Raw genomic sequence first — 24661 nt, forward strand, 5'->3', positions numbered from 1 at the left:
TAATAATAATAATAATAATAATAATAATAATAATAATAATAATAATATAATATATAATATTTTCGTTTCGAGTTGAAAATTAATTAGTATATTTTAATTTTCATACGTATAATATATATAAATGTATTTACGATGAAAAAAAAACCTAGTAAACATGAAAATGGATGAAATGCGAACGGGAGTTTTTTTATCTGTTCGTTTTCTCATTACGTCGTGTCGCTTCGGTTTCTGGTCATGGGCCACGGGTCGTGGTTGTGGTGACAGTCGCAGCTGCACCGCGAGTCCGCCACGTTGGTCGACGACGACCTCCTACGCGGTCTCATGGACATCGGCAGGATGGTGATCTTCTTGGGCGACCTCGGCTTCAGCGCCGCGTCGTCCTTCCAGCTGTCGTCGTCGAAGTCGACCCAGCGACCGCGCGAGCAGTTCATCGATACGTTCACGCTGCGGGCCCTACGGCGTCTCGGCGGATCGGTACTGCAATAGCCGCTCGTCGCGGCGGAAGCCGTTTGGACGATCGTTGTCTTGTTCAATCTTCGGAGAGTGAGCGAAGGCATGGTTGGAGGGGGGAAGAAACAAACAAAAGGAATAAATAAAATCGTGGAAATGTAAACGTAATAATATGTGTTTACTAAGCGAGCGATCAGTGGGAATCGTTAAATAACATAAACGTTCGTCAGTAAGACGAAAAATAAAAAATACTTCGGACAACGACAACCCACAAAACACACAATTATTATGATATCATATATAAGTATGTATAGTATATACATCAATCATGATTACGTTAGATGTGGTAAGCAAGGCTGAGCATAAACGAGATTTTATGTTACCTTCAACTTAGTTACTCTATGAGCTACTTTTTTCCACAATGTACAGCTCATATTGTCACAATAGTCACATTGTGTCAATCATGTTGACAAGAAAGAGTAATTACTTCAACTGTTAACTATTTAACTAAACAAGTTAAAAAAAAAATCCGATAACTTGCCCAGCCTTGGGAACATAGGTTATTAGTGGTATTAGTGGGTAAATATGTAGGTAAACGCATTTAGTACAGTGATAGCAGCGGTGAAACGGAGAAAATTTGTCATTCGGCCGGTATAAAAAGTGGATCGCTAAAATGTTACCTCTAGTCCAGACTTTCATTCAGATTACGAAATACATAAACTATTTAATCCCAAAATTACTGCTGGGACGTCATTCTGTATAACATGGCATAGCGCGTGTGTATCGCTATCAGAAGATCGGCGCCACGAGAACGCGTGAAACATTTTATAAGTGCTATCGACAAATATTAGATTATGAAAACACTTGGCGGATTTGGCGTGCAGATTCGTGTTCAGGCGATCATCCCGTGTATATATTATGTACGTGTAGGTATTTATTATTTATAGAGCGTCGGCCAAAACACTATACCTACATAAGTTTCGAAAATATAACAAACACGCAACGCTGGGCGGTGACGACCACGTTGCGCGCGTGAGATGAATGCCGCGAGTACATTAATTAGACTGCGTCGACGTGGACGGAGAAAGAAAATAAAAAAATAAAATAAAAAGAGGAAAAAAATCGAAATTTGTATCGCGTTAATAACTGCGAAATAGGTAAAGTACACGCATACATAAATAATGGCATTATACGAGTGTGCTGTAAAGTTTAAAGTGAGCGAACGTCGTTTAAGATCTCTTTAACGCACCCTGATAACGACTTTATCGGATTTACAACGATGTTAACGCAAAACCCTTGTAAATGGCGCGAGAAGGAAAAAAATCGACCACCTCTCGTTACAATAAATGTACGCTGATAATTTAAAGGTTTACCACGCGTCACGTAAGTTATTGTGGTATCGGTTAACGCACATCGACAGTGAAAAATATTATCCGAAAACCGAATTTGTGTCTCTTGCAGTTGTTATTTTCACCACCAAAAGGGAAATAATTGTTCACAAAAATGTTTTCTTACAAATGATTATGCGAGTCAAATCTATCAAACAAATCACAATAATTAATACGAGGACTTCGAAAAAGTCGATAAATTGATTTCGTCGCACAGTGACGATTAATCACAAAATTAATCATCGTTTTCGCGATTTCGATTGGGACGGTAAAAGTTTAAAAACGTAATTTCTAAAACGTGTTCGTATAATATATAAATATTTTTCGTTTGAAAATACAACATTGTACTTTTTGCGGTTAAATATTATACTACATTTACTTGAAATATTTAAATCATGCTTTGGTAAAAATACGATAAACGCCTACGGGTTGACCTCTACTTTTCGTATTGTCAAACAAAAAACACGGTTAACGGTTAACAAAACAAGAATTTGATGTATTAATAGGCTATGCGGGTTGTAAAAAATATTGGTTTTAATAACTAAATAAACTTAGGCAGAAGTTAATCAATGGTATTATTAATAGAACAAAGTCAAAGTATCATATACTACAAAAATATTAAAATACATTGTTACTTATCGGATTAATTACGTAAATAAACTGAAATAACAGGATGTTTGGTCATGATAACGTGTAAACATAATTTTGTTTGTCGTCAAGCTTAAGAAGTCACAGGAGTATAAATATTTTATTAGCATATAGTAATAACGTAGTTCATTAACGTCGTTTCGAACTATATCGTGTGCTATTATATTTGTACAACTATATTATATTACGCAAGTAATTTTTTTTTTTTTTTACGTAGAAACGTTAATGAAGAAATCAAAATAGCTATTATGTTATTAAAGAAAATTAATTTCACGCGTTATGTATATTTACGAACGAAGCAACAAACAGGTTAAGGTAAAATAAATCAAATCAGATCAGACACATAATTTACATTGAACTTGTTCCAAAAATATGAACATGAAGCTATGTAACGTGAAAAGTCCGCGTACAATAATGTATGCCATAGCTTATGCGCACCAATATTTTTGATAACTATATTTTGCATGCACACGTGCTTCAATGCCGTGATGTTTATGAGATCTGGGCATTTTCGTACCTTTACATTTGGGGATTTCGACATTATTTGGTCAACGAGGAAGCTTGCTTCTTTAAAACTAACCGTTTTCTGCAAAACAAACGCGATCGTCCGGTATAAAGTACAATTAAAGGTTATTCGTAATCATAAGTGATTCATTACGGCGTACGTGCAATCATAGGCGAAACTAATCATTTCAATAAATATTAGACTAGGCCAAAAGTTAATTGCTCGTTAAGAACAGATACATAGAGATGCATCTACATGTAGAGAATATCAATAGGTAAAAATATTTGAGTGCGATGGGTGGATATACCTTATTCCAAGGAAATGAGGTTTGCATGAAAAATCTTACACGAAATACGTATGTTGACAGTATAATTTAGTTGACATATTGTTTTTGTATAAGTTTTATTCAAGTTAAAATTAAATAATGTATAATTTCATCCATTTATTCAACATTAATTAAGTTATTTAACTGAGACGAATACTTCACAAACGAATTTCTTCTTATCAATGGCCTTGTGGATTAAATAGCAAAACAAAAAAGCGATATTTGAATAGTTTATCGCTTAGAATACGCTTCCACGATTTTGTTAGCACGCTAAATTCTACTAAATTACGCGACATTATCATCGTCGAGCGTCAGTCTTTTTCATCTCTAAGGCCGTAAGACCTAAGTACTTCGGATTACCTACACCCTAAATAACGAACGCCGACTTCCACCGGACATCGGGAGTTAGAATAGTGTTTCCTATTTGCTGATATCGTGATCAGAAAGTATTATAGTATATATATATATATATATGTATACAACCGTACTAGTGGTCGCTTAGGGAATTTTATTTAAATTAATATTCAAAATTTTGATATTAAATTGATTGAGTTGAAGATTAAATAAAAAAAGATTGAATTTCTAATTTAATATGTTATTAATATTAAATTGCAATAATTAATAAAGTTATATAATTATATTTAAGGGGGGGGGGGGATGTTGCCCTTGTGGGACTGTTTTTGAAAGTGACTTGGTGGGTGGGTGGTATTTTTTGTTCAATATGCTACCCTTATTTATTATTGAGTGTGTGCCAATGTATAAGAGTATAAGCTTTGTCATAAAAATTGTTATCTTCATGCGATCGAGGTAACGCCGAACTCTAGATTCTGATTTTAATAAACAGTCGATTTCAAATACGAATTTCGAAATGGTAATCGTAAGGCATATATTAACTTTGTCATTAGATTAGCCTAGTTGACTCGGGCCGTAGTTTCGCCTATGGGCACAGTGTGTGTCGTGTTTGAATTAATAGTTTTGAAGTTGTGAAAAAAAAAAAAAAATGAAAGATAAAAAAACGTAGAAAACGACACCGATCAATCAATCTCGCGACGACCAACTTACTTTGGAAGTTTGATTTGTATTTTGCTGGTGACGGCTGGCGATTCTTCGAACGCAGCCGCGATCGCGTACGTTCCCAGGCCCGAAGGCAAATCAGCGCTGGGCGTATTGCATCTGGCCGGCCTGTCCAACGAACAAGTCTTGGTTTCGGCAATTCGGTGCTTGACCGGTACGATGGGCACGGCGACCGACCTGAAAGTGACGAGGTAAACATCAGCAATTGTATGGTTAAACGTTCCGAGCTACTGTTCGCAAACTCTTAGTCGCCTCACCGACACAGAAACGATTTGCGATACTTTCGTAAAAGTATACATGGTCCAAATATTGACTATGTTACATCAAAATTTCCGGAAAAAATGTATGAATAATTTATCGTTTGTGAAAAAAAAAAAACGGTATTTCTCAAAAAATTATGGTTCGGGAAATAAAAATATAGTCTTCTATGCAATGAAAACTTTAAAAAAATTAGAAATTTTACAGCTGCATATTTTAAGCATAAAAAATGTTGAGCATACTTAAAAGTTCACCAGGTATTTCTAAATGAAGCATCAACTTTTACCTCTTACTAAAATCGATGTTGAGTTTTAATACCAAGTGTTCTCACTAACGTATTCTGATCAACATCAAACTTGCACACTGTTCACAGACGTATCATGGTATTTTATAATATGGCATATTAATGTGCAGCTACGCGCCTTACCTTTCAAGCGGAAGCGTCGTCGGCACGTGCGGCAATTCTTCATCCACTGAATTGGGGTGGCTGAATAATTTTTTTTTCTCCTCCTCGGTGGCGGCAATTGATAACGACGACATCACTTCCGAGTCCGGTGACGTGTCGTTACTGTTCGCAGAGTGTACGGGATCAACTGCCGATCTGTTTAACGACCGAACACAACGCGTAAAATATATTAAATTTTCGTTTGCGTATAATAGTTTTATTTTTTTCGGTAAATGATGGCTAAATTTGATTATTCGTTTAGTATTTAAGCATAAAAGGACATTTTTCAATCGAATTTATTTATTATTACGACGTGTCGAAAAAAAACTATTTACCGACTCGTTCCGGGTGATAATGACGACTCTTCGAGTTTCGCTAAATCGTTCGTAATCGTACAGTAGTCGTTTTTGTGTTTTTTTTCTTTGACAATTTTCATATTTTCGACGGTATCGTCGACGACATTGTCAATCTTGTCGATAGATCCTTTAAGCGTTTTGTTTTCATTTATGATTATAGTGTTGTTGGGTAGTAATTGTTGTTTTGTCGATTTAGTTTCCACATCTACAAGTTTAGGTTCATACGAAACGTGAACAACGGCCCTAGTGATATTGGAATCTGAATCACTATCGACTAGTTCTTCGGGACTGTCATTAGGGGAATGCAGTGGGATGATAACCGTGTCTTTTTCAATCTGAAAATTATACGACCATTTTTTATCTTTCAAAAGTTTTTCAATTATCCTTCTGACACTTACATCTTGCTTAAATTTAAACTCGACGTTAGTAAACTTTGGATCGATATCAACCAATTCCGACGTACTAGATTGTTTTGGGGATTTTTTGCCTATACTTCTGAAGCTACTAGCTCGTTGTAGAAGTGATCCAATTAGTGAACGGCTCGATCCTCTGCGGTCCTTAGATTTCTCCAGTGTACCTAAAGTACAAATTTTTATAATGCCGTCCAAAATAGTAACATTTTTTGAATATTAGTAGATAGTAAATAACACACGGTAAACTAATTGGGATGGCGAATGAGTAGAGGCCTCTGTACGTCTTCGACGAGAGTATCCTTCCTCGGTTGATTCTTTCGCATTTCAACACCCCAGGAGGACTTATATCCGATATTTGACATCTTATATTTTACAAGTGTTTGAAATAACACTATGGAATTACTAAAATCTCTTTTAAGAGTTATCGAATAGCCATTATAGTTAAAAGTATTTATTATCATTTATATTGCTTAGTTTTTTAATTGAAACTAGCTATTGAATTCTACGCGCCATTCAGTCTTACTATAATATACGGCCTAACCTAAGTAATGTTAAGATGGTATTATTATATTAAGGGCGCCTAAGCATAATGAGCTTATTTGTATAACTAATAACATTTTCAATTTTGTTGAATAATACATTTTTTTTTTTTATATACATTAAATATTGAAAGCATTTAATTATTATAAGACCTAATTTTTCTTTATGCTTTAAGTATATTTATTTATACATTATGTTTATCACATTTAGAATTAATAAATGTTATATTCTTAGAAAAAATGATTGCAATAAATAAGAAACAAAAAATAAACTTCCCTTATATTTACGAAAACACTGATTTAGTTAGATATATGACCAAATTTTAGAAATTATTTTTATTTTTTTTGTATGAAATAAGTTAATACATTAGAGTAAATTATGTTTGATGCGTTATTTTACTCCTTAAAATTTTTCCCATACAACATGAAGTTTAGTAATTTTGTAAAAGGATTGTAATCAAAATACCATGTGAATTATAATAATTTTTCATGTCAGTATAGGGTGTTAATTTTTTAGATGCTATATTAACAAGTGTATGTATATATATATTTAGTTATCACGTTCAGCTTATCAAAAAATATATTAATCTGTTATGCGCACTAAAAACAGCAGTTAAGAAAGCACTGGGTTATTATGATTTGTTCAAAAACTAAAAAAAAAAAAGGAAAGGTGCCGAACAAAAACCGATTTTTGGGTATTTTATTGGTTACCGGTTTTCGGTCTGGCTTCTTTGGAAGACTCGGAACGCCTCCTGAGGATCTGAGCTTGCGATGAAGATACGGATTGTAGCTGATCTGAATCTTCATCTTCGCTTTTAAGTGGTATGATTTTTACTAGGTCATCAGATTTAGGTCTTCCTGTATTTTTGATGACTACTTGTCCAGGGGGCGGACTTCCCGGAGTACAATGTACTTGAACCTTAATCATTTGTTGAGTCTTAGCTGGTGGAGGAGGAGGGTCACATTTTTTTCTGCCGGATACGTCGTCATCCGGTTCACTTATGAATTTCTGAAATTCATCAAGAATTCCTGGACTCACCGATCTACTACAAGGAGCTTCGTCCGGGTGTAAATCATTATCGTGTTTTCTCGGTGGTGGCGGTGGTAGTAAATTATCATTACCTTCTGGTTCTACTATGAATTTTTGGAATTCTTCATAAATACTCGGTGAGATAGAACGAATATTACTCGAAGTTGACAACGAAGGGCTTCCTTCGATTGGATTTTTATATGCTGAGTGTGGCAATGTCTTATGTATAATACCTTTTTCTTCGTCATCTGGTTGTGCAATAAATCTATGAAATTCTTCGTGTATTGACGGAGATAATGATCTTCCAAGATTCGGACTATCTGTCAACCCTGCGCAAACTACAGACTGAACTTCACGACTTGTTATAGAAATAGCCGAGCAACGATTTTTTGATTCTAGTTTAGTTACATTTAGATCTCCATCTTCTGGTTCAGAAATAAATTTTTGAAACTCTTCAAATATGGATGGTGACATAGATCTGGAAGAGCAGTCTTGATCGATAGATTTTCTTTTGGTCATGTCAACGCTTATTTGTTTTCTTAACTTTACAGGTTTTACTGAATTGCCATCAGCCTCTTCATCTGTACTCGCTATGAACTTTTGAAATTCTTCTCGGATTCCTGGTGAGCCTGATCTAACTGGTCTTCTTATTCTTCTAGACGATGACTCAATAGTAGCTGGGTCCCTATTGATGAAATTTACCAATGTCGGATTTGTAAATGGTTTTAACCGCTTAGGGCTAGTAGGATTAGCAGATCCATGTTCGTTTGGATCAGCTTTCAATGGAATGTAAATTTGATTTTCCCCAGTAGATATCTTTGGCCGAGGTTTTTCTAAAGGTATAGCTGCGGGAGCTTGTTTTGGCGCATTACCCTGAATTATTTCTATATCATCATCATCAAGACTATCTAAAGGCACAAATGTTTGTGTTTTTGGATTATCGAGAACAACTTTTACTTTAGAAGTAGGTTTTTCCTTAATTTTTTTTTCATGCGGTTTATCCTCCATGACTGGAGTTTTTGTTTCTCTCTTTACTTTTACTTCTTTTATTTCTTTTGATTTTACAGTTTTTTTCACTTTTGCTTTAACTTGATCGTTTTTTATTTCTTTCTTTACAGATTCTACGTGGACTTTTTTTGGCCTTTGTTCGGTTTGCGTTTCAATGTCGGCTAATTTTGGTCTGACTGTTGGTTCACTTAGATCGTCGTCGTCGTCGTTGTTAAGAATCAGCTGTCGATTGGCAAAGTGTTCAGGTGATTTTGGACCACAAAAGGACGTCTCCAAGAGAACTCTATGTGGCGATGAACCACGGGAAGCTCTGGAATAATTCGATGCAGCAGATAAACGTGATGCTGCTGAAGCTATAGAAGCAGTCGAGTGTACTGAACCTACTGAAGATACGCGGCTACTACGGCCACTAATGCAAAGAAAACCGGATTCGCTAGCTGTATCTCTTCGATCAGCAGCAAAATCCGTATCCATAGTAGCGTCAGAGACCTGTAAATAAAATATCAGATAATTATTAATAAATATTATAGTAATATGATATTTAAAATTTAGATCAACCTTTATTTTAACAATTACGCGTTATTGTTGAAATGTACAGTAAAAAAATTACCAGATGGACGTTAAACACGAAATTTGGTCAAATAATAAAATATTTTTATTTAAATTTGTAACAGTCACAACTACCAGCAGTTCTCAACGTTTTCGAAACTATTACTCGCAAACCGGGTAGAATATTAGTAAATATCCCTCCGCTAAAAAAGCACGTGGGCCAGGCTTACCGTAAAACCCGCATTATCGGGTTGTCGGTTATTGCAACCCAATTAGATCGATTTATGGAATCGCAATGATGGATGTACGTATTATGTAACGAATCATTTTATTTTTTATTTTTTGTTTGTTCTTATGTAAAAATGGTTCGTTTCGCAGAAGATGATAGAGAGTACACTGTATAATTATAATTTGAAGACAATAAAACAATAATAATTATTATAGTAAGTGATATATAAATACATAATGAGAACATAAAAAAAAATACAGTTAGTCAAGTCTTTATCCCTTAAAGAATCCTATTTTACTCCTTGGGGGGTAATTACTCTCAGTTTGGAAACCGCTGCAATTATTCTTATATTTTCTGAGAATTCAGAACTAATGAGTTACGCAATAAAATAATTTATGATTTACACGGTTGAATTGTTTAATTATAATACTATCGTTCGAGCGTAAAATCTGATATTTATACGCACGCAGTTTACAACACTATATGGTTCCAAGAATTAACAATTTACTACACATTTATGTTTGCATAAATCACAGTAGTTGTACAATGTGTGGTTTTAATATACGGGATATTTGTCAAAGTTTATTTATAAGCAGTGCTCAAATTAGGGAGGGGCGAGCAGGGGGACGGAGCTCCTCTACTATTTTTTTTTTTGGTTTTTTGTTTTATTTATATTTTTTCACTGGAATGACGGGAACGCCACGTTCACCCTAACTAATGTCCAAAATAATTTGTATTAAAATGTGTGGATTTCAATTTACGTCAATTTCATGACGAATATTACGATTTATAATATCAAAACTGTTTTTGATTTTCGTTTACTAATTCGTTGAGTTCCACTAGTATTATCACTTATCAGTGCTCAGATAATGTTAGCCGAAATTACGTTCGGCCGAATAGTGACTAAAAATTTGAAAGATCTAGTTATAGATAGAACCGTGCTATGCAGACACGCAGTACGCGTAGACCCAGTGACCCGCGTTTAGCAACATGCAAAACATAAAATTTGTCGAAAATCAATTCGATTATGTGGTAAATATAATTCTATTTACGTTTAGTACCTATGTAGGTACACGAGAAAATACATTTTCATAGTAAAAGATTATATGGGGGTTGTGTAAGTGACGGCTTCGTTATTTCAGGAAAAATAAATAGTAAAGTCTGGTATATACAGATGTAATTTGGTATTTACTTTATTTGTTGTATGATTTTTCATTAATATTGTCGATATCAATATTTGGAATTTAAATACTTGTGTAACTGAAAATGGTGTTCAAATTATATGTAATTTTGGAGGAGGGGGTATGGGGGTATAACCCTCCATGGGTCTATGTAAAACAATTGCGCCCATGGAACGCAGTTTTTAAATCGTTGGATGGAGCTCCTCTACTAAATTTTTCCCAATTCGAGCACTGTTTATAAGGGTATTAAAACACTATATCTACTTAAAATCGCAATTGAATGCTATTAAGCTTAAATAACAGCACAATACAATAATGATGGTTAGATTTATTAGAATGATACCTGTAATTTGTTTACAATATGTAAATTATTACTACAGAAGGATTAAATGTTATTTATGTTGAGTTAATACCGCGTATTGAGGCTGCAGTTTGGACCGCCGCCTTCTGATTTCCGACTCGGTTAAGTCGTGAAAGTTTAATTCTTCAGTGCTGCTATGGAGATCAGATATAATTTCTTCCGTGTATCCCAGACAAGATTTCACAGATTCAATTGATTTTCCGTCGGCGTCTAACACAGGCAAACAATAATAATATAAGTAATAATACCTATTATTTAAAAAAAAAAAAAAAAAAAATTATAATAAAAGTATAAAGTCCCACGGAATGTGTATATTAATACACATTGCTTCCGTCGGGTTTTAATTATGTATATTTTAATCACGTTATACGTTTGTTTAACATGCCATAGTCAAATGTTTATCCAAGCAAACATAATGCGTTTTCATGGTTTTTAAAACTAAAAAAATCGTATCTGGCAATAATTATTATTTGTCAAACGTTCATGGGAATTCCATTTAATTGGATAGAATGTTTGCCAAGATTGTATCATAAACATTTAGCCGTCTGATAAACAGGTCTGTTAAATATCTGAAATTCGCCTACCCCCGGCGTACAAGGCTCATTATTTTTAGCTATTGTAGGTATGCGTTCTATAACGTTTTATTACAGACCTGGCTTAAGATTTACTTTTGATTTCGATGGACGAATGCGGTTCACGTTTTGGCAGTAAACCAATAAATAAATGTACCAGAGATATTCTATACAGCATTGCATTCGAATCTCAATGATTGGAAAAAGACGCACGCGTACGTTTACCGCTGGTCTCACAACTGTCTAATTGAATTCGTGGTAGTGCGTGCACATGTCATAATTCATAATACTCATAAATCATTATTTTCGTAAAGAAAGAAAAGCAAAAATGAGGAGAAATAAAAACGGGCTAGAATGATGATTGAGAAAAAGAGAGAGAGAAAGGTTATCGTAAGATATGGTTACATCGCGATGTTCAGATTAATCTTATACTTGGACTCACCGACAAACAAATCTCTCTCGGGACTACTATCGTCGTGGTGCGAAGAACTGCTGGCTCGAGAGATGTCTATCCTCGGGGTGTTGGGCATCGCCAAACATAATGTCTGTTGTCTCGGTGACTTGGCCGGTGTGTTTGGCACTTCCTCGATGCCTTCTAAACATTTGTTTTTTATATCTGCTTCCGGACTGTCTAATAAATCCTCACTGAGATCTTCGGATGAAGCCAGAGGAGGCAATTTCCTCACGTGTTCACGCTTGTCCATGTCACACTAGCGGCACGGTTGCCTAGAATCATTATTATCGTTTATAATCATTATTATTTTAAACCGGCAATTAATATACAAGTAATATTTCGACCTAGTTATGTTATTTATTATTTATTTTGTCTAAAACGTTATAAATATTTTCATTATTAATAAAACACAATCGACATTCTTCGGTGTTTTGATATAATTTTATTTTTTTGTTTACATATTATTAAGTATTAAGATTACTGTGTAACTGCATTTTATTGATTTAATTTTTTTCATAAGCCATGACATGGTTATATGCGTGATGTCGAACCTTTATTTATTCTTTATATTAATAATTCTACGTATTGAGTTGAATTATTTACAGAAATATATTTGACATTAATGTTTGAGGTTATTTATAATATACACGAGCTATACATATATATATATATATATATTTGTGTGTGTGTGTGTATGTGTGTGTGTGTGTGTGTGTGGCATCAGCTTATCGATTCAAGAGACATCAGAAAGGCTCAACGACCTACGAATTGGCTACATTTCGTTCGTTATACACATGTACCTGCTGACATTAAACAAATTCCCTTCGTGTTTGCACCGAAGTTAAAAATAACATCTAAGCTGTGTCCAAATAATAATTGAAGAACAGTTTTTTAAAGATATATTTCAAGTTCACGTTGACCTATATGGAGTGTGATGTTTATTGCGATTCCACGTCAAAAGCCAAGTGACAATAATTTAGGATTTACTTATTATTTGATACTTAGAAATGTAACATAATGCAATAAAATGTACACGTTAGTGATAAACAGTATTTGTGACTTTTAAAATAATTTTCATTATACCATTTAAAATCTGGTATGGATTCCTAAGTGTAATGAGGTCAAGTCGTTTCAGTCATCAAATTGTAAAAAATATGAATTGCACTGCAGTTGGGTGGGATGAACACTAATATCTCTTGCTTTTTTTCACCTCTCTCCTAATACAAATCAATATAAGAACAAGAATGTTAATATGTTTTTGATCAAAAACTTTTCAACCGCTATCACCCCTTTTATCATAAATAGAAATATTTATATTTTTGATTTGTAGTTATTTTAAGATTGTATTACTACATAAGTATTTTAATGGAATTGAATATTATTATAACATGCAGGTAATCATTTCAAACTTCTTTTCGGTTTTGTTACCAGATTTTCCAGCGTTTAACTAAATGTTTATACTTTCAAGCAAGGTTATTATTAACTTATTTATTTATGATACAAACAATTTAATATTGTAGTATATTAATCCCAATTAATTTTTTTTCCTTTATTCTCATACATTTTTTCGGATAGTTTCAATTATTTATAATTTGTACTTTTTTTAATTATTGTAACTATTATATTATGATAAGAATTTTTTGTACGAACATTTTATGTTTTATATTATGAAATATAATATTTTTTCTACAGAATATTTTAGAATAAATTACATTTAATTAACAGTTAAAATAAGGGCTTTTTACTCTTAGACTTAAATTGTAGAGCCCCACTTATAACATTTCGGAGGGTGCCCAATCATACCTGGCACCCCTCCCCCTTGCGAACGCTTATGGTTATACTGCAATAATTTAATTCAATAATGACAAATAACTCCATTTTAACTTTTTCAAATATTTTTGATAAAAAGTTTGGTCCGTCAGTTTTCTGATACGATTTCTCAGTAGAAATTTTCTGTTTTTTCTATATTCTAGAATTTTATTATAAATTAAGTTGATTAAGTATATTTGTCTAGAATCATATTTTTGTAATAGATTCAAAATTACAAGTACGTGTACCATTCTAAATTCAATAAAAAAATCGATGATTCTAATATTCTGAGGTCATAAGTATAAATTATTTGATTGAAATCATATAATATATTCAAAATTATAGTTTAATTTTAATTCTTGATCATATAAACAGTATTGATCAAATTGTCAACGTTTTTATTTGAACAATAAATAATAACACACCGTTAAGTGTGACTCAAGAATATAAAATTATTTGTCTTGACCGAACAGTGGTATTCGAAGTCAGTCACCGGCAGTTTCATTTTCGGGGTAGGACGATTGTCCCGGGAGAAGAAACTGCCACCGTTACCACTCCTACCAACACAATGTATTCCATATTCAATCAAAACACAACCAAAACAACTTACCGTACCAAAAATCAAAGAAGGAGGAGTGTGTAAGGGCCTTTGTTACCAATACCATCAATCGTGAAAAAAGAAAAATATTTGATATGTACCTATATAATTTCAACAAAAATGGACTTTTTACAAAAGAACATTTTTATTACATATAATAAAATAAAAACAGATTTGAGATGAATTATTAATAGCTGGCTTATGCGTTTGTTCGTGAAAGTTTTATAAATGTTTTTATAATATCGTCAACTTACATGCAAAGTTATTACCTATACAAAATCGTCAAGACGAATGGTGATATACTTAAGACTGCCTTGTCATTTAAGGAGTTTTATAGATTTTAAAATGTATTCACGTCAAGCAAACACGATTTGCTACCAATAAATTATGGAAATACAGTAATAATAAAATACTTGCATTAACTTTAAGATAAAACAGGAATATTTAACGCCTGCCGACTAGATTTTCCTTGGAAATCCTCCTGTGTCTAATTGTTGACATGTCGCGTGCTTACGAATAACCGTACAAATGGAAACGCTAAAATTCTTCGAGAATACATTCGTACGCGAAATTCGTGATTTAAATAATATTCATGTCGGTTGAAGCGAAATAACATAAATATTTACGTGAAATGCATGTTCTAATGTACTGTCTGGATCACGAGGCAAAATCTCTTATGTAAGCTAATTTACGTTCGCGTTCCGTTATATAAACTCCATTAAACGTACAGTAATAATAATTAGTCGTGTCTTACGGTTTTCAATGTTTAAACTGTGTAGTATTCGTTTTACGAAAGTAAATCTGTTGACAATTATTTGTAAATTATACACAAAGCGCAAATAAGCAAGATATATTATGTAGGTGTCTGTGTGAGCGTTTTTTAATTTAAAAAGTTCATCAATCAAAACTTATAATACGCAGCATAGTATGTAATACTATTATAATAACATAGTATATATGTTATTTATAATTCATTATATTATACATACTGACTGTTAAAGTAGTCTATGCTTATAAATGCGAGCTGTGAATTAGACATGAACATGACTCTTGGAGCCTACAAATACACTACAAATATTAATATAAAATATTTAACCAATGACTTCATATAGTAATTACATATATGTATATATATATATATTCGTGAATATTGTTAAATAATTTACTGTCGAATTGTCCAAATATTTTCTTTTGTGTTCGATAAGAAAAACGATATAAAAGGACGCGAACCCGGGTTTAATCGTTCGGTATCATATTGTACACGAGATAACTTTTACATGAAAATTCATAGGGTGAAAAAATAACTTGACGATATGGTTATTATCGAGCAATATAATAGTAATACTAATAGTGCATAGTTATATAGTAATTATGACGAAGATTTACCACCGTAAGACGTTGCGCGGGGGACTTGTTAAACAACGACTAACGGGAATAAATAAATATCGAGTAAACGGACGGGGAATAACAGTAGCGAAATATTGAGTTTTTATGATCTTATCGTTTATTTATAGCCGGTTGTATTACATAATATTTCTCAAGTGGAATTCTACCATGTACACCAATATGTGTACAGTGTATACTCGTGCGTCAAAATATCTTCGTCCTAATATTCGTAAGACTTGTTTAAAATTAATTTCAATGTTTGTACGGTGTAATCGTTTAAAGTATTATTACGAAACGCAGGAATAAAAATATACTTCGTAATTACTCTCACAAAATTAACTAAATAGGTACTTCCTTTTTTGAGGATCTGAATGGAACAATGTGCGATATAATACAATAAATGGTCAAGCATTATGAAATTATATTTTATTTTTTTAAATTTTCAAACATGAAAAAACTTAGTTAAAATAAATACGTCGTCGTTGAAATTTGATGTATTACTCCAACAATACGTTGCTATACGTTTAAAAACGTTTTTTTATTTATGCAATGGCAGATCTAGCATTTGATTATAGTCGGGGAATATTATAGGAGAAATTAAAGATAAATTATACAATATAGCTGATCATCTGCGTATGTAGGGGTGTCATGGGGACTTATACCCCTCCACCAAAAATAATTTTATTTTTAATAATATTTTTTCCAACGGGGATGGCACTTGCCCCCACTACGTTCTGTAAAAAAAAAAAAAAACTTTTGGTGTACAAAGATTTTATCAATATCCTGACTAGAGGAAGGAGGTTAGCTTCGTCAAAAACTATGAATGTAAATGCGTTTTTGCTCATAAATTATTTATGAAGTATTATTATTATTATATTATCACGTCTTATTCTTGTTATTCGTGGGTGATATAGATCGAAGGAGCATCTGTAAGTCTGTAACGTGGTTGCAAATCAAATTAATAACTGGACTGTGTGTTATAACTAGATGGATACCATAGGCATAATTAGATCCTAAAGTTAGGGGGGGGGGTTAGGCTTCAGTCCTAACATGTTTAAAATAAGTAAAAAATATTATTTTAGATACAAGTTAAATTTTCTTAAAAATTAAAAACTTAAAGGCATTTTATGACTATTACAGCTTAAGCCTCCGCTCAATATTGGCAAATTTATTTAAAATGACTTCTTTGTTTAGAATGTTTGACAAATTTATTTCAATTGCTATGATTGCTAACTTGGAAAATCGATTTGGTAATATAGTTGACCTTATATAGGTGTTTGTTCGACGCATTGCTGAGAATGTTCTTTCACAAGATGTGGAACTTGTTGGGACTGCAAGCGCTAAATGTAGCATTTTTGTAAATTTAGGAAAACAGATTTTTCAACGATACTCTTTAGCTGCTTTAAATGTTCCTGATTGTTAATGTTTTTCAATTGATTGTCATAACAATTTTTTTGCAACCAAAATTTCTTAATTTAAGATGATTTTATTAATATTTCGTTACTCATTAATCGTATCACAAGTTATAAATAATCGTACGTCTTTTACGACTATTTTTGTGTTTAGTTTATTAATAATTTCTAAGTAATATGTGATGAGTTGGGCGGAAGAAGAGTATAGGGAATGTCCACTGTCAGACCCTGTATTCGTGTACGACCTAACCGTGATGGGATGCGTTATCGGGGATCGATTTTCGTCCTGTCATTCCTTCTCGGAACAAAACCCGGGAGCCCAACGTGGGTGGTTCTATGTCTTACATATTATATTCAGTAGATTCTTATTATGTCGAATATCAAGGGGAACAGGAAAAAGTTCGAGATATCGAAAGCTCTGAGATATTGAGTTTTATTAAGAAATTTAAAATAATAATATAAATAATAAATAATAGGAATGCTTAAAATACCTAATTTGAGTACTTGAAATACTGAAATAATTGAAATGACAATATAAAATTGAATAAATTAATAAATTAAATTTCTTAATGTTTTTAAAGCATGTTTAGCTTGTTGAATTGTAACTTCAAAAGTGATTTCCTCCTCATATTGTGGTACGTCTTCACTCTTGCCGGGATTTACTATATAATAAATATGTAATACGTTCTGTATTTGCAACGGCTCTTCAAGTCATTATTATCACGTTTGTACAGGGTTGATTTGTATTGGGATGGTGTCCTAGATCTTTTTGTTTTCCTGTGCAGTAGGTGTTAATTTTTTTACTCACTCATGCATTTCTTGAAAAAATATAAACGCCAATGTGTTTTCACTACTCACTATTATTATATCAATCCAGTGCGTATAATGACATTTTCATATATTTGAAATATAATTATGTAGTCCACGTCATAAGGTATAAGAAGCGTGTTTTATGCTTTTTGAACCAAGCTATCTATTTCGTTGAGTCATACGTGACTGCAAGTTTGTAGACACTATACAGAAATTATTTAATGTAACAATACCTTATTCTTTTCATGTCGTAACCCAACGATTGATTACCGGTTAAATGACGACGATGAAAGTTAAGTAATATAGTAATAGTAATAGCATTAATAATGATAACGATAATATCCCGGAAACACATTGGACTCCTCGTCCCACCACTTATTGTCTACACGTTGCCAATTTCCCGTTCGCATCCATAATATCGCCACTGCCGTACCTGCAGGATTAATGTGTCCGAAATGTTCACGAATCGTTGCATCCGCTAAAGATCGTTAAAATGAAACCAACTAACATGTTTTCATACGCTTCTGTGGCGACCCGAGCTAAATGATAAAATATTGAATTCAAATTATTATTATTTTTATTATTGTAACGATCGTTTTACGACCGTCATGTGTTTTGCCGAACGGATTTTCAATGTTTTTCGTTGCGATTGTAAATGGTTTTTTTTTCTTTTTCAACTACTTACGCCTAATTCATTTATAACCATGTTCTAACACACACACACATACACACACATGTTATTAAATCGCAGTTAAATGAAAAATCTGTTGTAAATCATCGTGTGGTTATTGGATTAAACGATTTCGTGTTTTCCGTCATATATATTACTTTATACTTTTACTTTTTATCGTGCCACGTTAATAATTTGTTTAACTCCCGTCGTTTAATAACAAATTATAACAATATCAAATACGCCGATGAAATCGCGTATGATAATATTTTTCTCAGTAGCGTATACAGGTTTTCATTTAGGAGGGGGCCGATTATGTATTTGATTTTTGGGTGGAAAGGAAGAAGGAAACACACTATTACGAAAAAAATTACTTTAACACTATAAGACTTCTCGACAGTCTTTACATCATCAGAAAAATAAGAAACTCAATTTTTTTAATGATTTATTATTTTTTAAAAGTATAAAAACTACATTGTAATAAACAAATTTTTTATTAGAGTCACTCAAAATTCACCACATATTTTCTTAAAAGAATTAACATATTTTATAAATATAAAATTTTAAATTATCGCATAAGCAGCATTCTCAGTGTCGCGATAAATTTTTGGAAACCTCCAGTATTAAGACATATCCATGTTAAAAATAACAATCTTTAACAATGGTGTTTTTCATTTCGGAGGGGGCCCGGGCCCCCTCGGCCCCCCATAAATATACCCCTGATCTTTCTGTTGTATATTATAATGTGTTCTGGGGAGACAAAGATTTCGTATAAACGAAAGTTTTTCGGTGTTTGGGTAGTTTCGGTTGTCGCATCGCAAGTGAACTGCCTGAGAGTCTATTCGCCATTTATATTTAAATACAACGTTACAACATTACAACATTGTAACAGTGGTCAAGCTATACATGTTTTGTCATCTTTCTTTCTATCTGGTAAATGTCCTACATTCACGTTGAATTATAAAATTAATTGCGAGAGCGTGGTGTTATAGTTATTTATGCTGTTAACATATGATGTTATTTCAATTGAAATGCTTCAATAGAGTTTAATCAGTGACTAACTATACAGCTAACTAGTTCATTATCGATTGGATATGTTTAAAAAATATTTGATTGAACAATTAGTGGAAAGACTCGCAAACATTAGTGGTTCTATCGAAACTTTCTGACGCAGCAACCCAATATTGAGGTGGAAATAAGTTCTATTCATTTATTAAATTTCTAGTCAAGTAGTCACAGTATTTTTTCATCAGGACAGTTTGGCATAAATTCTTGTATAAAACATTCTGATACTTCATGTGAGTCTAAAAATAATAATCCAAAAGTGTGTCTAAACCATTATCCTATTTCAGATATCATTGTTCATTTTTCATTTTTCCCTACATTGTAAAATAAAAATAATTTAATAAATACAAGTTTAAACTGTAAATTATAAAGAAAAATGTTTTGGCTGAAAAGGAACAGTGCCCGAAAAGGGAGTGTTACGTAATGGCTGAATAAGGGATTCATGTAATTCAATTTATATTAGGTAAACGAGGCTTCTTGTTCCTCGCATTATATTTGTCTCATATTTTTGAATGCAGATTAAATCTAATTTTATAATAATTCAAAATATATCACGTTTAGAGTTTAAAGTATAACCGAATATTATATAGATACGACCAGGCGCGTACATAAAAAATATTTTGGGAGAGGTTTTACGTTGTACATTTTCCCCACTATATAATCTACGAGTAAATACCATTTTAATATATAAATACATATTTTATAATATTCCTAAATTTCGGGAAAGGTTTGAAACCCTTATATAAGTGCCTAGATAGGAGGAAATTATGTGTACGTAAGGGTCGACCATTGGTTTCTCGGAAATATATTTGCACGGATCACTAGTATTCAATCCAAGTTTATTATATTAATTAAATACACATAATTTTAAAATGTAAATTTTCATGTAGAACGTGTAGTCTACATTTAAGGTGCATTTTACATTTTTATAATTATATAAAATGTGTTTTAATTATTGGCAGTTATTGAAAATCGGTTATTGATAAAGAGGAATATAAGTTCCTACAAATGATTCTAAACTCGCTATCAAATTATATACATTTAACATTGTACATTGTAAAATATACAGTTCTATTGTATGGTGTATTGATAAAAATTGAGAAATACTTAAAAACGAATAATAAGATCGATAGGTATACGAGTACTAATAATCGCTAATTCTATGTGCGTTTGCGAGTAGTATATTGTATACAAGTCATCAATGAAGTTCGTTCAGTTATAGTTAAGTAGTTTTTCATTGTAATAACGCGTTAAATATGTTTTATTTTTTTTATATAAGAAAATTGAATAGGTTGACAATAATAATTTATTGATGAAATTATACGTCAAACGTCTGTCACATAGAAAATTCAATAAAACATTTATTTTCGACGCAGGTCGGTATGCTCAATGGTGTGGCGTGACCCGTGGGCTAGAGTCAAATGGTTACGACTCCAATGGAGTATTTATTCTCTTATACTGACCACCAATATAAATAAATTATATATACGTTTATTTACTCGTTCTACATTCTGAGTGGATAAAGAAGGGTGCATTGATTTTACAAAGTGTTTTACTTGTTTTTATGAGCCGTTTTTTTTATCCTTTTTTTCGCCTTAGTGAGGTCGTATTCGGAAAAATTTCTCCGCAGTCTTGAAATGTTAGCCGGAAAATTATAAAAATGTTGTGGATGCACGGTATTATATTCAATAGTTGTATTGATTTTAAATTATTCATATTTAATTTAGAATTTTCGTTTATTAGGAATATATTTATTTAAATAATCTTTTTTTTTTTTTTTTTTTAAATGGGGCGTGTCTAGAAAAACTTTTCGGTTGAGGTTTATATAATTATTTGTTCGGTCTACAAATATTATATTTGCTAGCGTTTGGCGAGAATCATTTACATTTTCGAGGGTGGTTTGACATCCAGACACGCCCCTGATCTTTTGACAATCATTTTTAATTTTGTCTTCACTCATTACTGCGCCGTATAAAGTGTTAAGTACATTTGAAAAACGACGGAAATATCTAAACCGTATATTTTTCTCGTATTCACTAATATATAAGGGTAGATTTAAATTTTCAAACTTCAGCGAAATTAAATAATTTACCTTAAGAGTATATGAATTATTATTTTTTTGTTTTGTTTTATGATTCTTTCTGAATTAATTTTCTGGTCACACCATACCGTCAACGTTTAATGCAAACATTTTAATTAAATCATCGTTTTTAATTAAGATAGAAAAAAACCAAATTTATACAGTTAGCTGTTTGTTTTGTTATAACTTGAAAAAAAAAGAAGAAATTCACCCGTTTTGACGAGCCCGATTCAAACGTGAACATGTCGCAAAGCTGCGGACGTATCATCTATCAGGATCGATGGCGAGTTAACTGATTGTCGGAACCCCGAGTAGTGTGCGTGTGTGTACTTAAATGCGCTGTGTGCGGAAAAATTGATTCGATTCGTTGTTGCTCGTGCTGCTGCCGCCCGACCCGAAGCACAGGAAATCCGTTTCCGACGGGTCGACCGACGATGGGCGGTACGGCAGGGATTATTAAAACTACATCGACAACATTAGGATGACTATGACGACAACGGAACGGGGTATAATATTGTTGGACATCCGCACGAAAGCGAGGTTCTTCGCCGCTGTCGTCGTACAACCCTTTGGTATAACACTTTGACCGACCGGGGAGAACGCCGGACCTGACGGCTTAGCGCGACAATATTAATATTTTCGGTCAACGCAAAACGACAACGGAAGAACGCTGCGCTGCCGCCGGGGTAGCGGGCGGGGACGCGCCTAACGTTATACCAACAATTGGAATCGTTCCGGCCGGAAACCGTGTCACATCTCGTCGGTGCGTTAGGGCAACGGTTCTCAAAGTGTGTTCCGCGGAACCAAAGGGTTCTGTGAGACGATCTTAAAGGTTCCGCAAGGTGTGCATGAATATTGAGAACGGTAATTGTAGTAAATAATGGTCATGAACTACCTAAAACATTTTTTAGAGTACAGGTTTTACAATTAATAAATTAAAAATCGGGGTCAAGTTGGAGTCAGAGACGTTGGGGTTCCACGAGAAAGGGTTCCGTGGTCGTAAAAGTTTGGGAACCGCTGGTGCACATTTTCCCATGCCCTAATGGTATGGGGGACGAGCGACAAGGAGGCAACGAATCGAAAAGAAAAAAAATGAGGACCGAGTAAAACGTGGAACCGTACGTAGTAACACGACCGTCGCGGTAAGCGGTCACCGAGTTATTGTGTGAATGTCGGGGTTGGGTAGAGGAAAAACAACGGGAACAAAAGCCGACGGACGAGAGAAGTGCACGCGCACGTACCTACTACCATGGTGATGTGCGACGACCGGTCCGCGGTGTACGTACCCACGTCGTGGAACTGATGACGGGCATCATGACGGCGCAGGGCTCACGGCGTCCGTCGTGGTCGGCGTCGACCGCCCCGCTGCCGGCCGCGTGAAACCTCTGGCCGGGGCGCCGTGGTCGCGCGCGATGGGCCCGCCGCTGTACACGAGACGATCCGTCGGCCAACCCGTCCGCGGCGGAACAACAACAACCACCACCACCACCACCACCACCGCACGCGTTACGGACGGTTACACGTTCGGCGGCGACCGTACTTGTGCGCTGCGTGCGTGAAACTGTTCGCGTACGTACGACGGGGCCATGCACCAAACACACGGAACAGCCGACTGCTGCTCGGTCGTGCCGCCGCCGGTGCTGCTGGTGCTGCCGCCGCCACTCGCCGCCGGTCGACGCTGCTGTCGCGCTGCTGCCGGACGGCCCCGACGGCAGGCGTTTGTACGGTCCCTTCGCTCCCGCGAGATCCCTTCGTCCCCCCCGGCGCGATCCCTTCTCCCGTACGGCGACCGAGTTTCGCGCACACACACACACACAGGCACACGCGTACTACGACGATCGATTCGCGCACGCACCGAACCGCGCCGTACGGTCCCTGGCGCACACTCGCAAAGTTGTAAAATCCTAAATAGCTAGCGGTTGTCGTCGTACAGCGGTTGAACTGCGCGCGCACGCGTGCTCCACCGTTCGGACGTCTACTCGGCTCCGCAGCGGTAGCGTAACGGCGATTCCCCTCCCACATCCCCTAACTCGTACACGCGCGCCCACACGCACCGTCGTAGACGTGCACGCACGTACTCGCCTCGTAGCACGCGAATACGTTACACGCGTACAACAATACAACAACCCCGAAATATCAATTCTACTAAATATTCCACGCCGTAAGGGAGGTGGTTTCTCTCTGTTTCCACCCGCTACGGGTCGGTGCGCTTTTTTTTTTTTTTTACGGGCCACGTCGGCCGTGTCTTCTTCGCGGCGGTGGCGGTGGCCGCGCCCGCAGACGAAACCGTTTGATCAATTACCTACCGCGTGTCGATATGTGTCGAGGTGTGGTCGACCACCACCACCCGACCGCCACGCACGGCGTTACACCGTCATCGTTGGCAATCTCCGAGTGAAACTCTATTGATTGTAAAAATAGTTCATTCAAGAAAAAATTTAATATTTCATAAACACGAACGATGACCCGCTAAAAGTAATAGTAATGTAAATCCAATTAACACCGATCGCTATATTGTAATAATACAACGGTGTGATGAATGCCACCTGGGCGATATTATTATTTGTTTTACACGTCAAGTCCGGGTAGATTCGCCTACCGTTTTGTAAAGAACTGAAAATCTACTGCCGACGCGGGTAGTTTTTACTACGAGACTGATGGGATCGGGTTGGACAGTAATTCTTCATCGCCCGCACATCAGACAATAATGAGCACTAACGTTTGAGTGTTGGATTTCGCGGCTGTCTATGTAAAGACCTTTTTAAAAACCGTTCTATCGATGTTATTATATCATGTTAAAAATAAATTGATATAAGATAAATGTGTTTGTTGCAGCGTTACATCCCGTATTCGAATTTTATCGTTTCGACACATTATAATAATGTAGCTATCGACGTCGTTTGTGCACAAGTTTTCAACACAGTGACATGCACGTGTGCGAGTTCACTTCAAACGGGTAATCGGTAAATCATTATATAACACGGGGAAAGGTCGAAAAATTAATACTTACGACGGCGGCGGCAGCGGTGCGTTGCAGAAACTCGCA

The 24661-nt window shown here is 34.8% G+C and overlaps 1 protein-coding gene across 4 annotated transcripts; it reads right to left on the minus strand.

Annotated features, from left to right (window-relative positions):
- Positions 1–72: 72 nt before the first annotated feature.
- LOC112686441 lies at positions 73–23288 on the minus strand. 4 transcript variants are annotated; one of them, XM_025558710.1, is made up of 10 exons: positions 22857–23288; positions 21827–22510; positions 11774–12057; positions 10812–10969; positions 7113–8928; positions 5848–6026; positions 5429–5784; positions 5076–5249; positions 4379–4567; positions 73–534 (listed from the first exon to the last, which is right to left on the minus strand). In XM_025558710.1, exons 3-10 carry the CDS (start codon positions 12033–12035, stop codon positions 207–209), a joined length of 3462 nt encoding a protein of 1153 aa, XP_025414495.1. In that variant the 5' UTR covers positions 12036–12057; positions 21827–22510; positions 22857–23288; the 3' UTR covers positions 73–206. The 4 variants fall into 4 exon arrangements, with proteins under 4 accessions (XP_025414495.1, XP_025414494.1, XP_025414493.1 ...); XM_025558711.1 differs by lacking the exon at positions 21827–22510 and adding an exon at positions 3004–3072 and having other exon boundaries at positions 448–534; XM_025558709.1 differs by lacking the exon at positions 21827–22510 and having other exon boundaries at positions 22902–23288.
- Between the last annotated feature and the right edge of the window lie 1373 nt (positions 23289–24661).

The sequence above is a fragment of the Sipha flava genome, unplaced genomic scaffold (genome assembly GCF_003268045.1).
Source record: "Sipha flava isolate LNK unplaced genomic scaffold, YSA_version1 308_pilon_pilon, whole genome shotgun sequence".
NCBI lineage: Eukaryota > Metazoa > Arthropoda > Insecta > Hemiptera > Aphididae > Sipha > Sipha flava.

Bases quoted from the DNA above. Each gene is read 5' to 3' on its own strand.
- LOC112686441 (XM_025558709.1), bottom strand. From the start codon at position 12,035: ATGGACAAGCGTGAACACGTGAGGAAATTGCCTCCTCTGGCTTCATCC. The intron at 10,970-11,773 runs GTGAGTCCAAGT...TGCCTGTGTTAG, and splicing joins CGAGAGAGATTTGTTTGTCG to ACGCCGACGGAAAATCAATT. The intron at 5,250-5,428 runs GTAAATAGTTTT...GTCGTTAAACAG, and splicing joins TTATCACCCGGAACGAGTCG to ATCGGCAGTTGATCCCGTAC.